At 42.9% G+C, this 19,182-nt stretch overlaps 1 protein-coding gene across 2 annotated transcripts; it reads left to right on the top strand.

The window, feature by feature from the left end:
- Positions 1-395: 395 nt before the first annotated feature.
- Positions 396-18,525, top strand: LOC140489250 (uncharacterized). Of its 2 annotated transcripts, XM_072588589.1 has the most exons (3): positions 396-464; positions 2,623-2,768; positions 14,715-18,525. In XM_072588589.1, the coding sequence occupies exon 3, from the start codon at positions 14,851-14,853 to the stop codon at positions 15,823-15,825; it is 975 nt and encodes a 324-aa protein (XP_072444690.1). In that variant the 5' UTR covers positions 396-464; positions 2,623-2,768; positions 14,715-14,850; the 3' UTR covers positions 15,826-18,525. The 2 variants fall into 2 exon arrangements, with proteins under 2 accessions (XP_072444690.1, XP_072444691.1); XM_072588590.1 differs by lacking the exon at positions 2,623-2,768 and having other exon boundaries at positions 408-464.
- The last annotated feature ends 657 nt before the right edge of the window (positions 18,526-19,182 follow it).

The raw sequence follows: 19,182 nt of genomic DNA, 5'->3' as shown, positions 1-19,182 counted from the left end.
TCAGACAGTCCAGAATTCTTCGCCTCTGATCTGCTCTTGTAGCCATTGCATTGAAATGGCTAGTCCAGTTCAATTTCTGGTCTTTGGTAACCCCCAGGATGTTGATAGAGGGGATTCAGTGATAGTAATGTCACTGAATATCAAGGGACATTAGTTAAATCTCCCTTTTCATATATTCCCTTGCAGGGTAAGGCTGGGCCAGCATTGTCCCTGGTTGGAGATAATCATTGTCTAACATTTGTGTGGTGTGAATGTTATTTGTCACTTTTCAGCTTGATATCCAGGTCTTGGTGCATTTGGACTTGAAATGCTTCAGTGTCTGGGGAATCTATGGTACAAAAAGCTGCCACTCAGCATGTTGAACATTCTTTTCCTGTTTTAACATCCGGAATCAAAATAGCTTCTGCTTCTTCTCTGTTTGTTTTCTATTGTGGCTCCAGCCTCCATATTCTACAAGAACGAAAGTAAGTACTGCATTAAACTGTTTAAGTTCAGCTTTACTGTACAACTATCACAAACTCAAATTCTTCTCCTAAGTATTGGTTTTCTGCTAAAATTGGCAAATTACGAGTGCAACACAAAAGGGTTTGTCAAAATGTGTATTTGTCAGGAATTCTCAAGTCCTCATCAAGTTGTTAAAAGTTATTACTCAGTCAGAAATGAGGGAGTTTCCCATTTGAAATGTTTCTCATCTTTGTTCATTGAGATGTAAATTGACTTGCCATGTATCTCTAAGATATTTCTGTTTGTAAACAGAAATCACTCTGCAGTCCTACCTCCCTTTCCACTGGTACCACAGCACAGAGGCTGATGTACAAACGGCAGAGAGAACGAAATAGATCAATTTCTTGCAGTTTCAGCTCATTTGTGAATGACTAATTATTTGAAGAATGCAGTTGCGAGAGTCGAGGTCATAATGGAGGTGAGAAAGAGTGCAGGGAAAAGGGAAAAGAAAGGTAAAAAAGAAAAACAAGAATGCAGCACCAAAGAAAAATAACTTATTCCAGATAATTCCATGACAGATACTTGCCTCTGGCATAACATGGAAGCCTTCAGCAAGGATAAGTAAATAGATGTCCCCAAATCTCTTAATCCTTTTTCAAAGTTGAGGGTTGACTTGGAACAGAAGTAAAGATACAACTATATCCTGATACAGTTGCGGCTGTACAGAACATTAAGTAGGCTACTTTTGGAACACAGAGGAACCTCGATTCTCCGAATGACACGGGCGGGGAGAATTTGTTTTGATAATCGAATGTTCAGATAATCGAATGCTGAATAGCACAATTTAGCCAAGCATCTCGATTGGGTAATCCAAAGTTCGGATAATCGAATGCCTGATAATCAAGGTTTTTCTGTACAGCATTCAATTCTAGTCTCCCTGCGATAGGAAAGATGTTGTGAAATTCGAAATGGTTCAGAAAAGATTGACAAAGATGTGGCCAGGGTTGGAGGGTTTGCGCTGTAGGGAGAGGTTGAATAGGTTGGGGCTGTTTTCCCTGGAGTGTCGGAGGCTGAGGGGTGACCTCATAGAGGTTTATAAAATCATGAGGGGCATTAGATTAGATTACTTACAGTGTGGAAACAGGCCGTTCGGCCCAACAAGTCCACACCGCCCCGCCGAAGCGCAACCCACCCACACCCCTACATCTACCCCTTATCTAACACTACGGGCAATTTAGCATGGCCAATTCACCTGACCGGCACATCTTTGGTCTGTGGGAGAAAACCGGAGCAAACCCACGCAGACACGGGGAGAATGTGCCAACTCCACACAGAGAGTCGCCCGGGAATTGAACCCGGGTCTCTGGCACTGTGAGGCAGCAGTGCTAGCCACTGTGCCACCGTGCCGCATGGATAGGATAAATAGACAAGGTCTTTTCCCTGTGGTGGGGGAGTCCAAAGCTAGAGGGCATAGGTTTAGGGTGAGAGGGGAAAGATATTAAAAGGAACCTAAGGGATAATTTTTTTCACATGGAGGGTGGTGCGTGTATGGAATGAGCTGCCAGAGGAAGTGGTGGAGGCTGATACAATTGCAACATTTAAAAGGCATTTGGATGGATACATGAATAGGAAGGGTTTGGAGGGATACGGGCCGGGTGCTGACAAATGGGACTAGATTGGGTTGGGACATCTGGAGTTGGACCAAAGGGTCTGTTTCCTGCCGTACATCTTTCGGACTCTATGATATCAGTGTATTTCACCACTGTGCTCACTATTTATCTTGTGCATTCTGAGAGTGCCATTACAAAGGAAGATCCAAGAAGTTTGACCCGGAGAGAGTCGAGGGTTAGTGTTAGGAACGATGACATTTTTTACCAATAAGGAGGGCGTGTGCCTTGGAATGTACATTTGGAGGTAATGCTGTTCCCATGTGCTTGCTGCTCCTGACCTTTTAGGTGGCGTGGTTCATGGGTCTGGAAGATGTCATCAAGGACTTGACAAGCTGCTGCAATGCATCTTGTCAATACAGGCACTATGTGCCAGTGGTACTGAGAGTGAATGTTTCTTGTGCTGCTCAAGGGTCTGAGGAGGGATCACTCGACTCTGATTTGTCTCCACAGACACTGCCAGACCTGCTGAGCTTTTCCAGTAATTTCCGCCTTTGCTTCTGATTTACAGCATCCACACTTCTTACGGCTTTGTTTTTAAGAGCGTCGCTGTGTTCGGTGACTTGCGTGTCACTGGCCCTACCCTCGTTAAAGCAACTGGAGAGTATTTCGTCACTTGGGCCTTGGAAACGAAAAAAGATTTTGGTGAATAGAAAGGTGACTCATTTAACTCATTGCCGCCAGCCTCAGACCAGCAAAACTGGCCTCAATATTTATGTGACTGGTCCATTTGAATTTCTGGCCAGTGCTGATGACCCATAATGTTGATGATCAGGGGTTTGATGATGTTAGCACCATCGGATGTTAAAGGGAAAAGTTGGACACTTTCTTGTTGCTCGTGGTAGCAGAGATTATTTGTCATTCATCAGCCTAAACTTAAAGCTGTCCAAGGGCTTGCTGATATAAGATCATAAGATTTAAGAGCAGCAGTAGGCCATTTGGTCCATCCAGCGTTCTGCCAGTCAATATGATCATGGCAGATCTGAAAATCCTCAACTGTACTTTCCTACCTTTACCGCCTAACCCTCAATTCCCTCACTAGGTAAAAATCTATCTCAGTATTGAATATCTTTCACAACCCAACCTCTACCCTCCGCACCAAAGAATTCCACAGATTTATAACTCTCTAAGAGAGGAAATTCATCCTCATCTCTGTTTTGAATGGCAGCCCTTACTTTGGGATTATGTCTTTAAGAACCCCTTAAGAATCTTACTCAAATTGTCCTCATAAGAAAACCCCTCGTTACATTCCATCCGCTAAGACTTTGCCCACCCACGTAACCTGTTTATCCCTTTGCAAAGTCTTTGTCCCATCCTTGCCACTTGTCTTCCAACGTACTTTTATGTCATCTGCAAAACTGGTAATAGCATGTTCACTTCCCTCATCCAAGATGCGGAGGAGCCAGTGTTGGACTAGGGTGGACACAGTTATAAAAATCACACAACAGTCAGGTTATAGTCCAACAGCTTTATTTGGAAGCATTAGCTATCAGAGCACTGCTCCTTCCAACTTGTTGGACTATAACCTGGTGTTGTGTGGTTTTTAACTTTGTCCCTCATCCAAGTCATTAATATATTTTAACTTGACCAAGGGCTACTTGACTTCAACTTTGAGATTTTGGTGCTGTGGTGATGCATGTACAGTGTGTTCACCACAGAAACTGTCAGCAAATGGTGCAGTTGTGGGATTAGGATGGTGCTATACAGCAACATGTCCATCTCTACCCCCCCACCGCCACCCAGTGCACAAATTGCAGGAGGTTAGTGAGCAGGTACAGCAAGTAATCAGGAAAGCTAATAGAAAGTTATGGTTTATTGCGAGGGGAATTGAATGCAAGAATGGTTTTACATGGCATTGGTGAGGCCACATCTGGACTACAATGTAAGTACCAGCCACTGTACTTATAGAGGATGGTAATGTATTGGAAGCAGATCACAGATGGTTGACTGGACTAACACCCAGAATGAGTGGATTGCCTTGTGATGAAGGCAACTATCACAGTGATTGTATTCTCTGGAGTTTCAAACAGAGAATTGAGTTAATTAAAGGGTGGCATGGTGGTTCAATGGCTAGCACTGCTGCCCCACAGCACCAGTGTCCCAGGTTCGATTCCAGCCTTGGTCGACTGTCTGTGTGGAGTTTGCACATTCCCCCCGTATCTGCGTGGGTTTCCTCCTGGTGCTCCGGTTTCTTCTCATAGTCCAGAGATATGCAGGTCAGGTGAAATGGCCATGCTAAATTGTCCATAGTGTTAGGTACATTGGAGAGAGGGAAATGGGACTGCTGGGTGGGTTACTCTTCAGAGGGTTGGTGTTGGGCTGAAGGGCCTATTTCCACTCTGTAGGGAAACTAATCTAATAAGAACCTGAGGGGACTTGGCCAAGTGGGTGTGGAAAGGATCTTTCCTCTTATGACAGAATCCAGAACTAGGATACACAGTTTTAGAATAAGGGGCTCCCATTTAAGGTAAAGAAATACTTTTCTCTCTCAGAGGGTTTCTGAGTCTTTGGAATTCCCCTTCCTCAAAAAAGAAACAGAGGATGCAGGAACTTTACATATTTACCAGGCAGATGAATGGATTCTTGCTTCTCAAGAGATCTGCTGGAATTTAGAGTTAAGGCTAAAATCAAATTGGTCATGATCTTAATATAAAAGCAGAGCATGCTCAAGCAAGCCAACTTTTAGAGTCATAGAGCTATACAGCACGGAAAGAGTCCTTTCGGTCCAACTCGTCCACGCCGACCAGATACCTTAACTTAATCTAGCCCCACTTGCCAGCACCTGGCCCATATCCCTCTCAACTCTTCCTGTTCATGCATGTTGTAATTGCACCAGCCACCACCACTTCCTCTGACAGCTCATTCCATACACGCACCACCCTCTGCATGAAAAAGTTGTCCCTTAAGGTCCCTTTTAAATCTTTCCCCTCTCACCCCAAACCTGTGCCCTCTGGTTCTGGACACCCCCACCCCAGGGAAATGACCTTGTGTATTTATCCTGTTCAATGTCCCTCTGAAAGATCACCAAACGCTCCAGAGCAAACAGACCCAGTCTGTTCAGCCTCACCCTCTTTCACATGTTCACATAGTTTCACTTTCAGCTCGGCTTCTGAGAAATTCATCTATTATTATAGAGCTGTTGAGCATGCAATTACTTGTAAAGTTGAATTATCAGGCTGCGGGGAGAGGGAATTGTAAACTGTTCACACCTAGAAAAACATAAATGCAGAGATTGGGAGGTAGGGACTTAAGGACGTTTGCAGATGACTCATTTGATTCTGGCACAACAGGAAAAGTTTCACCAAGGACTGGTAAGTGCCTACCTCTGCCTTATAAAGGGCTGTCATAGAAGCACAATTACTGGAGAACTGCTGACCTTGTTCTGTTACTTAAAACAGAATGAAGAGGTGGCTGAATAATTACAAGATGGTCACTTGAAAGTGTGTAAATTAATGAAAAATGTTCTGCATGTCAGTGTGAATAGCCTTTGAGAGGGGAACACATTGATCAAAATGGATTGTCAGAGGAACATCGAGATTCATGAAGTAAGTTAAACGTTTTGAGGAAGTGAAAGCAAGGATCGAGAAGAACAGTGCATTAGATGCAGTGTGCAGCACTTTCAGCAAGGTTTTTGACATGACCCCACACAGCAGACTGACGAGAAAAGTAACAGCCCACGTGATCCAAGGGCAAGTGTCAAATCGAATTTTAAATTCGGTCAGAAGCTGGAAGCAAAGGGGTAGATGGGTATTTATGTGACTAGAAAACTGTATCCAATGGGGTTCTGCAGGGATCGGTAGTCCCTTCACTTCTGCAGTACGTTTCAAAGATTTCACAGAAACATAGGAAAATTAAAAAAAGGAATAGGATTAAGCCATTTAGCCCTTTGAGCCTGTTCTGTCATTCAATAAGATATTGGCTCTTCTCTGATTCCATTTTCTCCCCCATATCCATTCGTCCTTTAAATGCGAAGAACTATATCCAGCTCCTTCTTGCAAACGTTCAATGTTTTGGCCTCATCCACTTTCTGTTGCAGAGAATTCCCCAACCTTCCCACTCTCTGGGTGAAGACATTTCTCCTCATCTCAGTTGTCAAAGGCCTAGCCAATATACTTGGAATGTGACCTCTGCTCTGGACTCCCAGGGTCATTGAAAACATCCTTCCATCATTTACCCTTTCTAGAGCATTTAAAAGGCTCCTATGAGGACCCCTCCTTCTTCTGAACTCTCGGAATATTCTCCTAACTGATACAGTCTCTCTTCATATATCAGTCCTGCCAACCTAGGATTCAATCTGGTAAACCTTTGCCCTGCACTCCCTCCGTAGCCAGAATGTCCTCCCTCAGATATGAGAACCAAATACTTCGGGTGTGGACTCACCAAGGCCCTGTACAATTGCTTCTGTATTCGAGTCCTTTCATTATGAAGGCCAGATGTTGAGTGAGGAGAGGCATGTTGGCTCAGTGGTTAGCACTGCTGCTTCACGGCACCAGGGACCCGGGTACAATTCTACCCTCTGGCAACCATCTGCATGGAGTTTACACATTCTCCTTGTATCTGTGCAGGTTTCCTTCCAAAGATGTGCAGGTTAGATGGTTCGGCCATGGAGAATGCAGGATTAAGGGGGTGGCACCCTCTTTGGAGGGTTGATGTGAACTCGATGGGCCTAATGGCCTGCTTCCACACTGTAGGGGACCTATGATTCTAAAAAGTAAATTAAACGAGAAGTTTGCCAACCAACTAAGATTTTAACATCAGTGCAAGGTGTCGCGATCAACGTTCTAAGCCATACTGACTGCTTAACACATTTAGAACAACTGTACTCTTTGAGTCATAGGGTCATTGAGATGTACAGCACGGAAGCAGGCCCTTCAGTCTAACTTGTCCATGCCAACCACACATCAGAAATAAATCTAGTCCCATTTGCCAGCATGTGGCCCATATCCCTCTAAGCCCTTCCTATTCATATACTAATTAGACATCCACACCATTACACAGATCCTAAGGTGCTCAGGTCAATGCTCACTTCTTTCCCACTGTTCCTCCAATGTTTTCCCTCCCATAGTTCTTGCCCTTTCGTGAAATGCAATTGAGCCTTAGGAATTAAAATTCTGGAATTTAAAAGGTAGTATCAGTAATGGCGACTGAGAAATAATCACAGTTTGGTGTCTGGTTTGCTAATACCCTGTAGGGAAGCTATTTTGCTGTCTGTACCTGTCTGGCCCGTGCATGTGATTCCAGACCCACAGCAATAACTGAACAGCTACACTGAATATATTCACGAAAGAAATAATTTTTGAGATATTACAGGTATGGGGAGAAAGTGGGAGTGTGGCACTGAGGTAGAGGATAAGCCATGATCATATAGACTGGTGTAGCAGACCCAAAGGGCTGAATGGCCTACTCCTGCTCCTAATTTCTTGATTTCTATGTACTGCATTGTTTTTTGCTTAACATATATGTTCATGCAAACTTAGGAATTAGTAGCAAGTGAGGAAATTTGATCTCTCTATACTGCTCCAGTATCCAGCAAGCTCATAGAGTCAGAGAGCCATAGAGGTGTACAGCATGGAAACCAGTCCAACCAGACATCCTAAATTAATCTAATCCCAATTTCCAGCATTTGGCCCATATCCCTCTACAACCTTTCCTATTCATGCACCCATCCAGATGCCTTTTAAATGTTGTAATTGTACCAACCTCCACCACTTCCTCTGACAGCTCATTCCACACATGCACCGCCCTCTGAGTGAAAGTCCCTTTTAAATCTTACCCCTTTCACCCTACACCTATGCCCTCTAGTTTTGGACTCCACTACCCTGGGATAAAAAATCTATCCATGCCCCTCATTACTTTATCAACCTCTACAAGGTCACCCCCCAGCCTCCAACACTCCAGGGAAAACAGCCTCAGCATATTCATTAGATAAGATTCCTTACAGTGTGGAAACAGGCCCTTCGGCCCAACAAGTCCACACCGCCCCGCCAAAGTGTAACACACCCATACCCCTACATCTTCATCTACATCTACCCCTTACCTAAGGCTACGGGCAATTTAGCATGACCAATTCACCTGACCTGCACATCTTTGGACTGTGGGAGGAAACCGGAGCACCCGGAGGAAACCCACACAGACACAGGGAGAATGTGCAAACTCCACACAGTCAGTCACTTGAGGTGGGAATTGAACCCAGGTCTCTGGTGCTGTGAGGCAGCAGTGCTAACCACTGTGCCACTGTGCCACCGTGCTGCCCACAAATTCAGTCTCACCCAATAGCTCCAGTCCTGGCAGCATCCTTGTAAATCTTTTCTGAACCCTGAATTTCACAACATCTTTTCCATAGCAGGGAGACCAGCACTGAATGCAGTATTCCAAAAGTGGCCTCACCAGTGTCCTGTACAGCCACAATATGGTGGCAATGTGGCAGCACGGTGGCTCAGTGGTTAGCACTGCTGCCTCACAGCACCAGGGTCCAGGTTCGATTCCAGCATCGGGCGACTGTCTGTGTGGAGTTTGCACATTCTCCCCGTCCGTGGGTTTCCTCTGGGTGCTCCAGTTTCCTCCCACAGTTCAAAGATGAGCCATGCTAAATTGCCCATAGGTTAGGTGCATTAGTCAGCGAAATGAGTCTGGGTGGGTTACTCTTCGGAGGGTCGGTGTGGACTTGTTGGGCCGAAGGGCCTATTTCCACACTGTAGGGAATCTAATCTAATCTAACTCCTATACTCAATGCACTGACCAATAAAATCAAGCATGCCAAGCCCTTCTTCACTATCATATCTACCTACAACTTCACTCTCAAGCAACCATGAACCTCCATCCTTAGGTCCCATGGCTGATATTTATATGGCTTCATTCGACATTGATGTCTATCTCTGATATACTTTGTCTCCCTTATTATTCAAGAATCCATCTCTGCCTCAAAGTATTTAGTGATCCCATTTCCACTGCTCTTAAGGTAAGAGAGCTCCAAAGACTCACAAATGTCTGAGAGAAAAGAAATCTTAAATGGGAGATCCCATATTTTTATTTACTGTATTTGTTTTAAATAGTGTCCTCCAGTTCTAGTCTTTTTTAGTATCCATCCTAACAAATCCTCGCAGGATCTATATGCTTCAATCAGATCACCTCTCATTTCTCTAACCCCCAAAGAATACGGGCGAAGAATGGAGATTACAGGAGGAAATAATGGGGGCTTGTGAGAAAGGGACAGAGATAGTCATGGATAATTGTAATCAATGTGCAGATTGGCTGAATCAAATTAGTAGCCTGCGCAATGAGTTCATGGGACAGTTTCATGGTACAGCATACTCTGAGGTCTACATGAAAGCACGCTGTACAAGATATGGGGCTATGTAATGAGACAGGATTAATTAATAACCTCATAGTAAAGGTCCCTATTGGTAGCAGTGTCCATAAGATTGAATTTCCTATTCAGTCAGGCTAAGAAGAATGCTTTAAAGTTACATAAAGTCATTCTGAGAGCATGAAGACAGAGCTGGCTAAAGTGAACTGGTAAGCAAGTTTCGTGGATTAGTGAATTAGAATTAATCTTCACAATTTCACACAGAGGGTGGTGTATGTATAGAATGAACTGCCAGAGGAAGTGGTGGAGGCTGGTACAATTACAACTTTTACAAGGCATCTGGATGAGTATATGAATAGAAAGGGTTTAGACGGATATGGGCCAAGTGCTAGCAAAAGGGACCAATTAGGTTGGGATATCTGGTCAGCATGGACGAGTTGGACCGAAGGGTCTGTTTCTGTGCTGTACATCTCTATGACTCCTATGACTCTATGTACTTAAGTACAGAGATATAGGAGTACAGTGACAAGTTTACAAAGTTACCATTCTCCGACGCTATCCTAGGTGCAAAGCTACATAGATACAAACTCTTAGCTATAAAGTAGAAAAATAAAGAAATACAGTTAAAAATTCAACACTACAATCCTTCTTAAGTGCTTAGCAATGGGACTAGATCCGGGCTGTTGCAATTTAAGAGGGTAGGTAAATACAGACGCAGTGATAAGCATTTAAGAAGATAGTTCACAGCTTTCAAAAAAAAATGTTACAGTCAGTCATCTGCAGCTAAATAAGGAAGTTAAATATTGGTTGATGTAAATTGAAACAACAAACATAACTCTGCTGTATGATGGTTGGAGGTCAGAAGATTGACCAGAATATGAAGAACAGCAAAGAATGGCAATAAGGTTGGTAAGGAAGTGGAAATTAGAGCAACAGGGAATGTTAAGCTAGAAATATAAAAACAGATGGTAAGAGTTTCTACAGTTACTCAAAATGGAAAAGAGTAAGTAAAATGAGTGTCGGTCTTCTCGAGAGTTAATCTGGGGCATTAATAGTGAAAAGAATAGAAGACAGATGAATTGAACAGAAGTTTTGCATTTGTCTTCACTTTAGAGGATGCAAGTAATATTCCAGAAATAATTGGGAATCATAATGCGAAAGGGAGCAATGAACTGAAACTGATTATAATCACCAGAGTGGGAGTAATGAGGACATTGTTAGAAATAAAATGCAGATGAAACAGATGTTCTGCACTTAACCTCCAAGAGGAATTTGGCAAGGCCACATCAAAGTTTTCTATGTAGAGGGTATGGAAAATCTATGTAGAGGGTAGCATTTGTTTTAATATTCATTATTGGGATGTGGATGTCACTGGCAAGGTCAATATTTATTGCCCATCCCTAATTGCCCAAGGGTGATTAAGAGTCAACCACATTGCTGCAGGTCTGGAGTCACATGTAGACCAGATGAATTAAAGGCAACAGCTCTTCCCCCTCCTAAAGGTCACCAGATTGGTTCTTCCAACAACTGACAACCGTTTCATGGTCACCATCAGACTCTTAATTCCAGATTTTTATTGAATTTTAATTCATAGGATCATAGAAACCCAACAGTGGTGGAAATAGGCCCTTCAGCCCAACAAATCCACAATGACCCTCCAAAGAGTAACTCACCCAGACGCACTCCCCTACCCTATTATCATTGATTTACCCCCGACCTACATATCCCTGAACAATTTCCCATGACCAGTTCACCTAACCTGCATAAGCTTTGGATTGTGGGAGGAAACCCACGCAGACATGGGGAGAATGTGCAAACTCCACACAGGCAGTCACCCGAGGCTGGAATCGAACCCAAGTCCCAGGCGCTGTGAGGCAGCAGTGCTAACCCCTGAGCTACCGTGCCGCACGGGTCCCAGGATGTTATGTAGGTCTCTGGCAATAATATCACTAGCCCATCACTTTCCTCTATTAACATAAGTGGAGGATTCATTGACTAACAGGAAGCAGAGGGCGCCCAAAAATAGGACTTTTTGTGGATTGATAAGTGATGTGCCAGGTAGATCAGTGGTGGGACCTCAATTATTTACAATATATATCAATTACTTGGATGAAGGGACAAAATGTATGGTAGCTTAAAGGTGCTGACTGCTCAAAGACAAGGTAGGACAAGTTGTGAGGAGGACAAAAAGGCAAGCAAATTAGTTTCATGAGTAGACAATGGAGAGGTGATGGCCTGGAGGTCTTGCTTCTGAACTGTCAACCCAAAGACTCAGGTGATGTTCTGGAGACCTGGATTTTAATCCTGTCATGGCAGATGGTGGAATTTGAATTCAATAAATGTCTGGAATTAAGAGTCTAATGATGACCATGAATCCATTGTCAATTGTCAAGAAAACCCATCTGGTTTCACTAATGTCCTTTAGGAAATGAGCCATCCTTATCTGGTCTGGCCTATATGTGACTCCAGACCCACAGCAATGTGATTGACTCTTAACTGCCCTCTGGGCAATTAAGGATGGGCAATAAACACTTCCCACATCTGTGAATGAATAAAGAGCAAATATAATTTGGGAGATGGAATATATTGAGAAAATGTGAACTGTCCAACTTATATGGAAGATTAGTAAAGTAGCGTTTCATTTAAATGGAGAGTGATTACAGAATTCTGAGGTACAGAGGGATCTGGGCATACTGGTACCTGACTCTTCAACATGTTAATCTAGAGGTGTAACATGTGATTAGAAAGGCAAATGGAATATTGCTGTTTATTAAAAGTGGAATGGAATATAAAAGTAAGGTTGTTTTGCCATACTCTCCATTTAAGAAAGAATGTAAATGCATTAGAGACAGTTCAGAAAAAACGTTCTCTTAACTAATACCTGAGTTTTTGAGATTTTGGGATTAAGGGATGTTTGTCTTGTGAGGAAGAATTATAATTATAGTGTGGTTGCTTTGAGGGGCTTATAAACCACGCCCACAGATAATGTCTTCCCTTTACTATCTCTCATCTTTATTCAAACTGATTTTACATCCCGATCTCCGAAATCATGATAATATCTGACTCTTAAACAGGTGCCATCCTTCATAAACAGAGTTACTGTGTCACATTTATAACCTTCCTGTTCTTTCTAAGTGTCATTACGTATATCGTGGTCTCAGCTTTATAGTCATCTCTCTGTAGTGTCTATCAGATCATTCATATTTATTTTTATTTACACAGTCAATTGATCTGTTTTGTTCCAAGTTCCATGTGCATTCAAATACAAGCCTTTATTTTTGTCTTTTTATTAAATTTGTAATCTTAAGTCCTATCTACTGTTCCATATGTAGATATGTACACTCTGTCCCTTTCTATCACACACTGATCACCAATTCCATTATTGATTTTTGCCTTCTAATTGCTGCTGATGCTGCTAAATTTATCCAAGCTTCCCCAACTTAATCCCCAACAAGAGACCTCACCCAAACAACTCGCACCCCCCACCACAACGCCCCAGCTACTTATGTCTGAAGCCATTTCTATCACTCCACTTATACAATACACTAGAGTTCGGATACTGGGACTGTCCCAGTAATACAGCTCCCACTTTCCCCAGTACAGGTATCATATTCCCACATCATTTCCCCCACATCGATCATTGAGCTACACATTCATCTCACCAAATTGCTTGTGGATCAGGTAATAATTCAGTGATTGCTACCTTTGAAGTTCTGCTTTTCTGCTTTTTTAAAAACAATTGTGCTCTAGCTGCTCATATTCTCTCAACAGAAGCTCTTTCCTAATTTGATTAATGCCACTGGAACCTCCTCCTCTCTCTCCAAGTTCATTTCCAGCCCAATGCAAATGTCCTGAATCCTGGGCACTAGGCAGGCAACACTGCCATCAATACTATTGATCTTCACAATAGACAATAGATTAGATTAGATTAGATTAGATTACTTACAGTGTGGAAACAGGCCCTTCGGCCCAACAAGTCCACACCGCCCCGCCGAAGCGTAACCCACCCATACATCTATATCTACCCCTTACCTAACACTACGGGCAATTTAGCATGGCCAATTCACCTGACCTGCACATCTTTGGAGTGTGGGAGGAAACCGGAGCACCCGGAGGAAACCCACGCAGACACGGGGAGAACGTGCAAACTCCACACAGTCAGTCGCCTGAGGCGGGAATTGAACCCGGGTCTCTGGCGCTGTGAGGCAGCAGTGCTAACCACTGTGCCACCGTGCCGCCCACAATAGGTGCAGGAGTAGGCCATTCTGCCCTTCAAGCCTGCACCATCATTCAATATGATCATGGCTGATCATTCCTAATCAATATCCTGTTCCTGCCTTATCTCCATAACCCTTGATTCCACAATCCTTGAGAGCTCTATCCAACTCTTTCTTAAATGAATCCAGAGACTGGGCCTCCACTGCCCTCTGGGGCAGAGCATTCCACACAGCCACCACTCTCTGGGTGAAGAAGTTTCTCCTCATCTCTGTCCTAAATGGTCTACCCCATATTTTTAAGCTGTGTCCTCTGGTTCGGCACTCACCCATCAGCGGAAACATGTTTCCTGCCTCCAGAGTGTCCAATCCTTTAATAATCTTATATGTCTCAATCATATCCCCTCTCAGTCTTCTCATATCCCCTCTCAGTCTTCACTGTAGACAGCCATGTTTATTCCAAAGAATGACCCCTACTACCACTACATTCCTCACCCCACTTGAATGGCTTCCTGTACAAGAGTGCCATAGTCAGTTTGCTTATCCATCTGCACCACCACTTTCAGCCAATCTGACTGCAGAAATCTCTTGGACCTTTTGGACAACTGTAAAGACTGAATTCTTGCATTTCTACCTTCTTGATCCCCATACTAGCCTCTTGTAGTCACACCCTCCTTTCCCTGACCATAGACCAAAACAAGCCTACAATCATAGATTCCCTACTGTTTGGAAGCAGGCCATTCAGCCCATCAAGGCCACACTGCCCTTCTAAACAGCATCCCATCCCTGTAACCCTGCACTTCCTGTGGCTAATCTATCTAGCCAGCACATCCCTGGATATCATGGACAATTTAGCATGACCAATCCACTTGCATATCTTTGGATAATGGGAGAAAAACCAGAGCACCCAGGGGAAACCTTCAAACTCCATATAGGTAGTCACCCAAGGCTGGAATCGAACCGGGGTCCCTGGTATAGTGAGGTAGCAGTGCTAACCATTGAGCCAACATGCCACAGCAGCCTAACTGCAAGACAAAGTACAAGTGGCAATAAATGACTATTCTATTCTTTTCTATTGTCCAGATACACACAAGAAAAGAGTGAAGGGTTAACAATTAGACATCCACCAAGAGACATTCAGTCCAAGTGTCTTTAATCCATTTGGGACTTACTGTACCCTGAGTTCTATTTGGTGCAAGATTGAACCTGAACAAAATCTATGGGCAATAAAATTTCAGGATGTGTGAAAAAAGAAGCTGCGAAAAACCTGTACGTGAAAATAGTGAAAAAAGGAGCATATGAACAAGACATAAAAAGCATGAAGTACACAAAGAAATTTTTAGAACAAGCAACAATGAAAGGATTGGAAAGTATTCTTGCGTTAATATCAAAGCTTAAAATGGTCTCTGCAGCTTTTTGGATAACTGGACTAGGAACAACCATTCTTGCTGGTTGTGTTGCTGTAGATCTATTTCAAAACAACTCTGAAAATGTCAATGAAATGACTGAGAAAGCAGTCCGTAAAATACTCCATGAGGAATCCATTCAGGAAATCAGTAACCTCATTATCGCTTATCAGAATCGCTACAAAATGTTTGCAAACAACAAAAAGAAACTTCGTGAAGAAACTACAATCTATGAAAGGGATCTGTTTAACCAGCTCAATCGAGTGAGCCAAAATATGCTTAAATATCCCCAAAGTGCGACTGTGTCAAACTTCCTAGCCTGGTTGAAAGGTGCCAGAATTTATCTGGAAATGCTTTCTGAGATGGTTTACTTGGGCATTATCAACTCATCTGCAGTGGTTCAAGCAGCGCAAGTCCACTATGATACCATGAATGAATTGGCACTTGCAGTCAAGAAACAAAAGGAGTCAGTCATTCACTTGTTTCGGTTTCCTCTAGGCATCCGCTTGACAGACAAGGAAGTAGGTCATTCTGTTTGCGTATATTACCCTCACTTCAGTTTCAACGATATCAATGATATCAAGGATCAATACCTGACGCTGCTTCTTGATGATCAACTTAAAAGCGTAGAGGAACAATTTAAATCTCTTACCACTGACTTTCAAAAAAAGTCCTGGGCAAACTTTACAAAGCACCTCAGGACCAGAGCTATATCTGAATGGTGTGATCAGTCGGTTCTGAACATCACTAAGTTTTTTTTTAAATTAAAGAAAAGCATGCTTGGGTAGAGTCAGGTTCACACAGACCCAGGGTTTCAGTTGTGCTTTCAGCTGACGTTATTTGGAGTTGATGCTGACGAAACTCTGTCTGTCTGTCTGTCTGTCTGTCTTTCTCTCTCTCTCTCTCTATTGCAGTAAAACACTTAGAGTCATAGAGTCATAGAGATGTACAGCATGGAAACAGACTCTTTGGTCCAACCCGTCCATGCCGACCAGATATCCCAACCCAATCTAGTCCCACTTGCCAGCACCCGGCCCATATCCCTCCAAACCCTTCCTATTCATATACCCATCCAAATGCCTCTTAAATGTTGCAATTGTACCAGCGTCCACCACATCCTCTGGCAGCTCATTACATACACTCACCACCCTCTGCATGAGAAAGTTGCCCCTTGGGTCTCTTTTATATCTTTCCCCTCTTGCCCTAAACTAATGCCCTCTAGTTCTGGACTCCTTGACCCCAGGGAAAAGACTTTGTCTATTTATCCTATCCATGCCCTTCATAATTTTGTAAACCTCTATAAGGTCACCCCTTAGCTTCCAAAGCTCCTGGGAAAACAGCCCCAGCCTGTTCAGCCTCTCCCTATAGCTCAAAACCTCCAACCCTGGCAACTTCCTTGTAAATCTTTTCTGAACCCTTTCAGGTTTCACAACATCTTTCCAATAGGAAGGAAACCAGAATTGCATGCAATATTCCAACAGTGGTCTAACCAATATTCTGTACAGCCGCAACATGACCTCCTGTACTCAATACTCTGACCAATAAAGGAAAGCATACCAAACACCTTCTTCACCATCCTATCTGCCTGCGACTCCACTTTCAAGGAGCTATGAACCTGCACTCCAAGGTCTCTTTGTTCAGCAACACTCCCTAGGACCTTACCATTAAGTGTATAAGTCCTGCTAAGATTTGCTTTCCCAAAATGCAGCACCTTGCATTTATCTAAATTAAACTCCATCTGCTACTTCTCAGCCCATTGGCCCATCTGGTCCAGATCCTGTTGTAATCTGAGGTAGCCCTCTTCACTGTCCACTACACCTCCAATTTTGGTGTCATCTGCAAATTTACTAACTGTACCTCTTATGCTCGCATCCAAATCATTTATGTAAATGACAAAAAGTAGAGGACCCAGCACCGATCCTTGTGGCACTCCACTGGTCACAGGCCTCCAGTCTGAAAAACAGCCCTCCACCACCACCCTCTGTCTTCTACCTTTGAGCCAGTTCTGTATCCGAATGGCTAGTTCTCCCTGTATTCCATGAGATTTAACCTTGCTAATCAGTCTCCCATTAAATGTTGCAATTGTACCAGCCTCCACCACTTCTTCTGGCAGCTCATTCCATACACACACCACCCTCTGCATGAAAAAGTTGCTCCTTAGGTCTCTTTTATATCTTTCCCCTCTCACCCTACATCTATGCCCTCTAGTTCTGGACTCCCCCACCCCAGGGAAAAGACTTTGCCTATTTACCCTCTCCATGCCCCTCATAATTTTGTAAACCTCTATAAGGTCTCTGCTGCTAGATCATCTCTTTTGGTGTTTCTTTCTCCTGGACTGAGATAGCACGTGAGGAAAATTTGTTTTGCTGGATTTACATTGGCCATTTCATACTGCATTTAATTTGTGAATCTCTCTTTAGTTATTTAATCAAACTGTTGCAGTACTAATAGTAGGTTTTAGTTAAGATTCTTCAAATATATATATTCTGAAGTAGTTATAAATGCACCTATGCACAAAAAACCCACTAAAAGCATTAGGGGAAAATAATTCAAATAGAATTGAGAGCAAACCAGTCTCAGAGACAGTAAAACCAGTCCCCATGTCATTTCAGGGAGAAACAGGTCAGAAACTAGCAGACATTGGAATGTGGGTTGAATGAACACATTGTAAGAGACCCAAGGGTAAAGAAAGGAGTGTCTAGTAAATATAGTGAGAGAGAGAACTGGGTAGGAAAATAATTCTAAACAAGAACAGAAACTGTTAGTAAAGTGGCGTGGATCTGGCAACATCAGTGGAGACAAAGTAGAGTTAGCGTCTCAGGTTCAGTGCCTTCAGTGCCCTCAAAATGGAGGGAGGGTCTTGTGACCCAAAAAGTTAACTCTGATTTCTCTCCACAAAAGCTGCCAGACTTGCTGAGCTTTTCCAGCAATTTCTGTTCTTGTTTCTGATTAACAGAAGCTCTTGAGACTTATATTTTTTCAGTCGAACATTAGGTGTAACCATATAACTATATTGGAACTGATATTATAAACTGTATAACAATTAGTAAAAATTAATAGCCTTTATATATCCTGTAAGAGGTTAGTAAACTGTATAACAGAATTTTTAAAAGTCTTTGTTATCGGCTAGTAACCAATTAATTGGTAGTTAACATAGTGAAGCTGGTAAATGCCTGGCAAGGAATGTGGTTGAATACAGTGTCCATTGTGAAAAGCCTCAAGAAAGAAGATAAGAGAATCTGGGAAACATCATCAGACCATGGAGGACCAGGGACAGACCACAAGCCTATCAATCTCCGGGCGTGCAGTCATATGATTAGCTTAACTGGAATGTATTGCTTAATAATACTTCTTTGTGTATTTGCTAAAGGTCGGCTGAATCCAATGCATAAAAATATGTCTTTCTCTTGTTCAGGAAGAGCTTTCTGGATTTTCATAGGGTTTCTTCCCACCATTGTAATTTCAATAAACACGTTGCTGGAAGTGAACTCCTGGGTGTCGAGTGAATCATTTGGTCATTCCACCCCAACACCACACAAGTTAGGTTAGAGTGATGCAACACTATATCACTACAAAGCAGCAGAGGGGTAATTTCACAAAATGAAACTTCTTTGTAAATATAGCGCCGACAATTGTGACACTCGAAACAGAATATAAATTGAGATTTTAAAACTATTCAGGAAATTAAAATTTTGCTTAGTTCCCTTCCCTGCACTGAAATTAACAAACATTTTCCAGGTTCAACATCTCATCTCGTTGACAATTTCAGCCAATCATTTGCTCTTTTCTCTATTTCACTACTGATGGTCCAAAATCCTGGAAATCCCTTCCTCAGGCCATCGTGGGTGGCCCACAGCACATGGACTGCAGCAGTTCAAGACGACAACTCATCACAGCCTTCTCAGAGTGCAAGTAGGGACAGGCAATATATTCTGGCCCAGCCAGTAATGCTCATGTCCCACAATTAAGAAATAAAAAAAGATCTGACAGCATCTGTTGAGAGAAAGCAAAGTTAACATTTGAAGTCCAGTGACTCTTCTCTAGGACTTTATCATAGTTAATTTGCTAATTACTCCTTTTCCTTTAAATAAATTTATTTTAACATGTATCAGGGTCGTACACTGAAACAGACCTTTCGGTCCAAT

Source organism: Chiloscyllium punctatum, chromosome 18 (assembly GCF_047496795.1).
Source record: "Chiloscyllium punctatum isolate Juve2018m chromosome 18, sChiPun1.3, whole genome shotgun sequence".
In the NCBI taxonomy this organism is placed as follows: Eukaryota; Metazoa; Chordata; class Chondrichthyes; order Orectolobiformes; family Hemiscylliidae; genus Chiloscyllium; species Chiloscyllium punctatum.
Note: the sequence above shows the minus strand (reverse complement) of the source record. Positions and strands in the feature narration are given on the sequence as shown.

What these genes read in the sequence shown, in the direction of transcription:
- LOC140489250 (XM_072588589.1), top strand. Translation starts at nt 14,851, where the DNA reads ATGGGCAATAAAATTTCAGGATGTGTGAAAAAAGAAGCTGCGAAAAAC.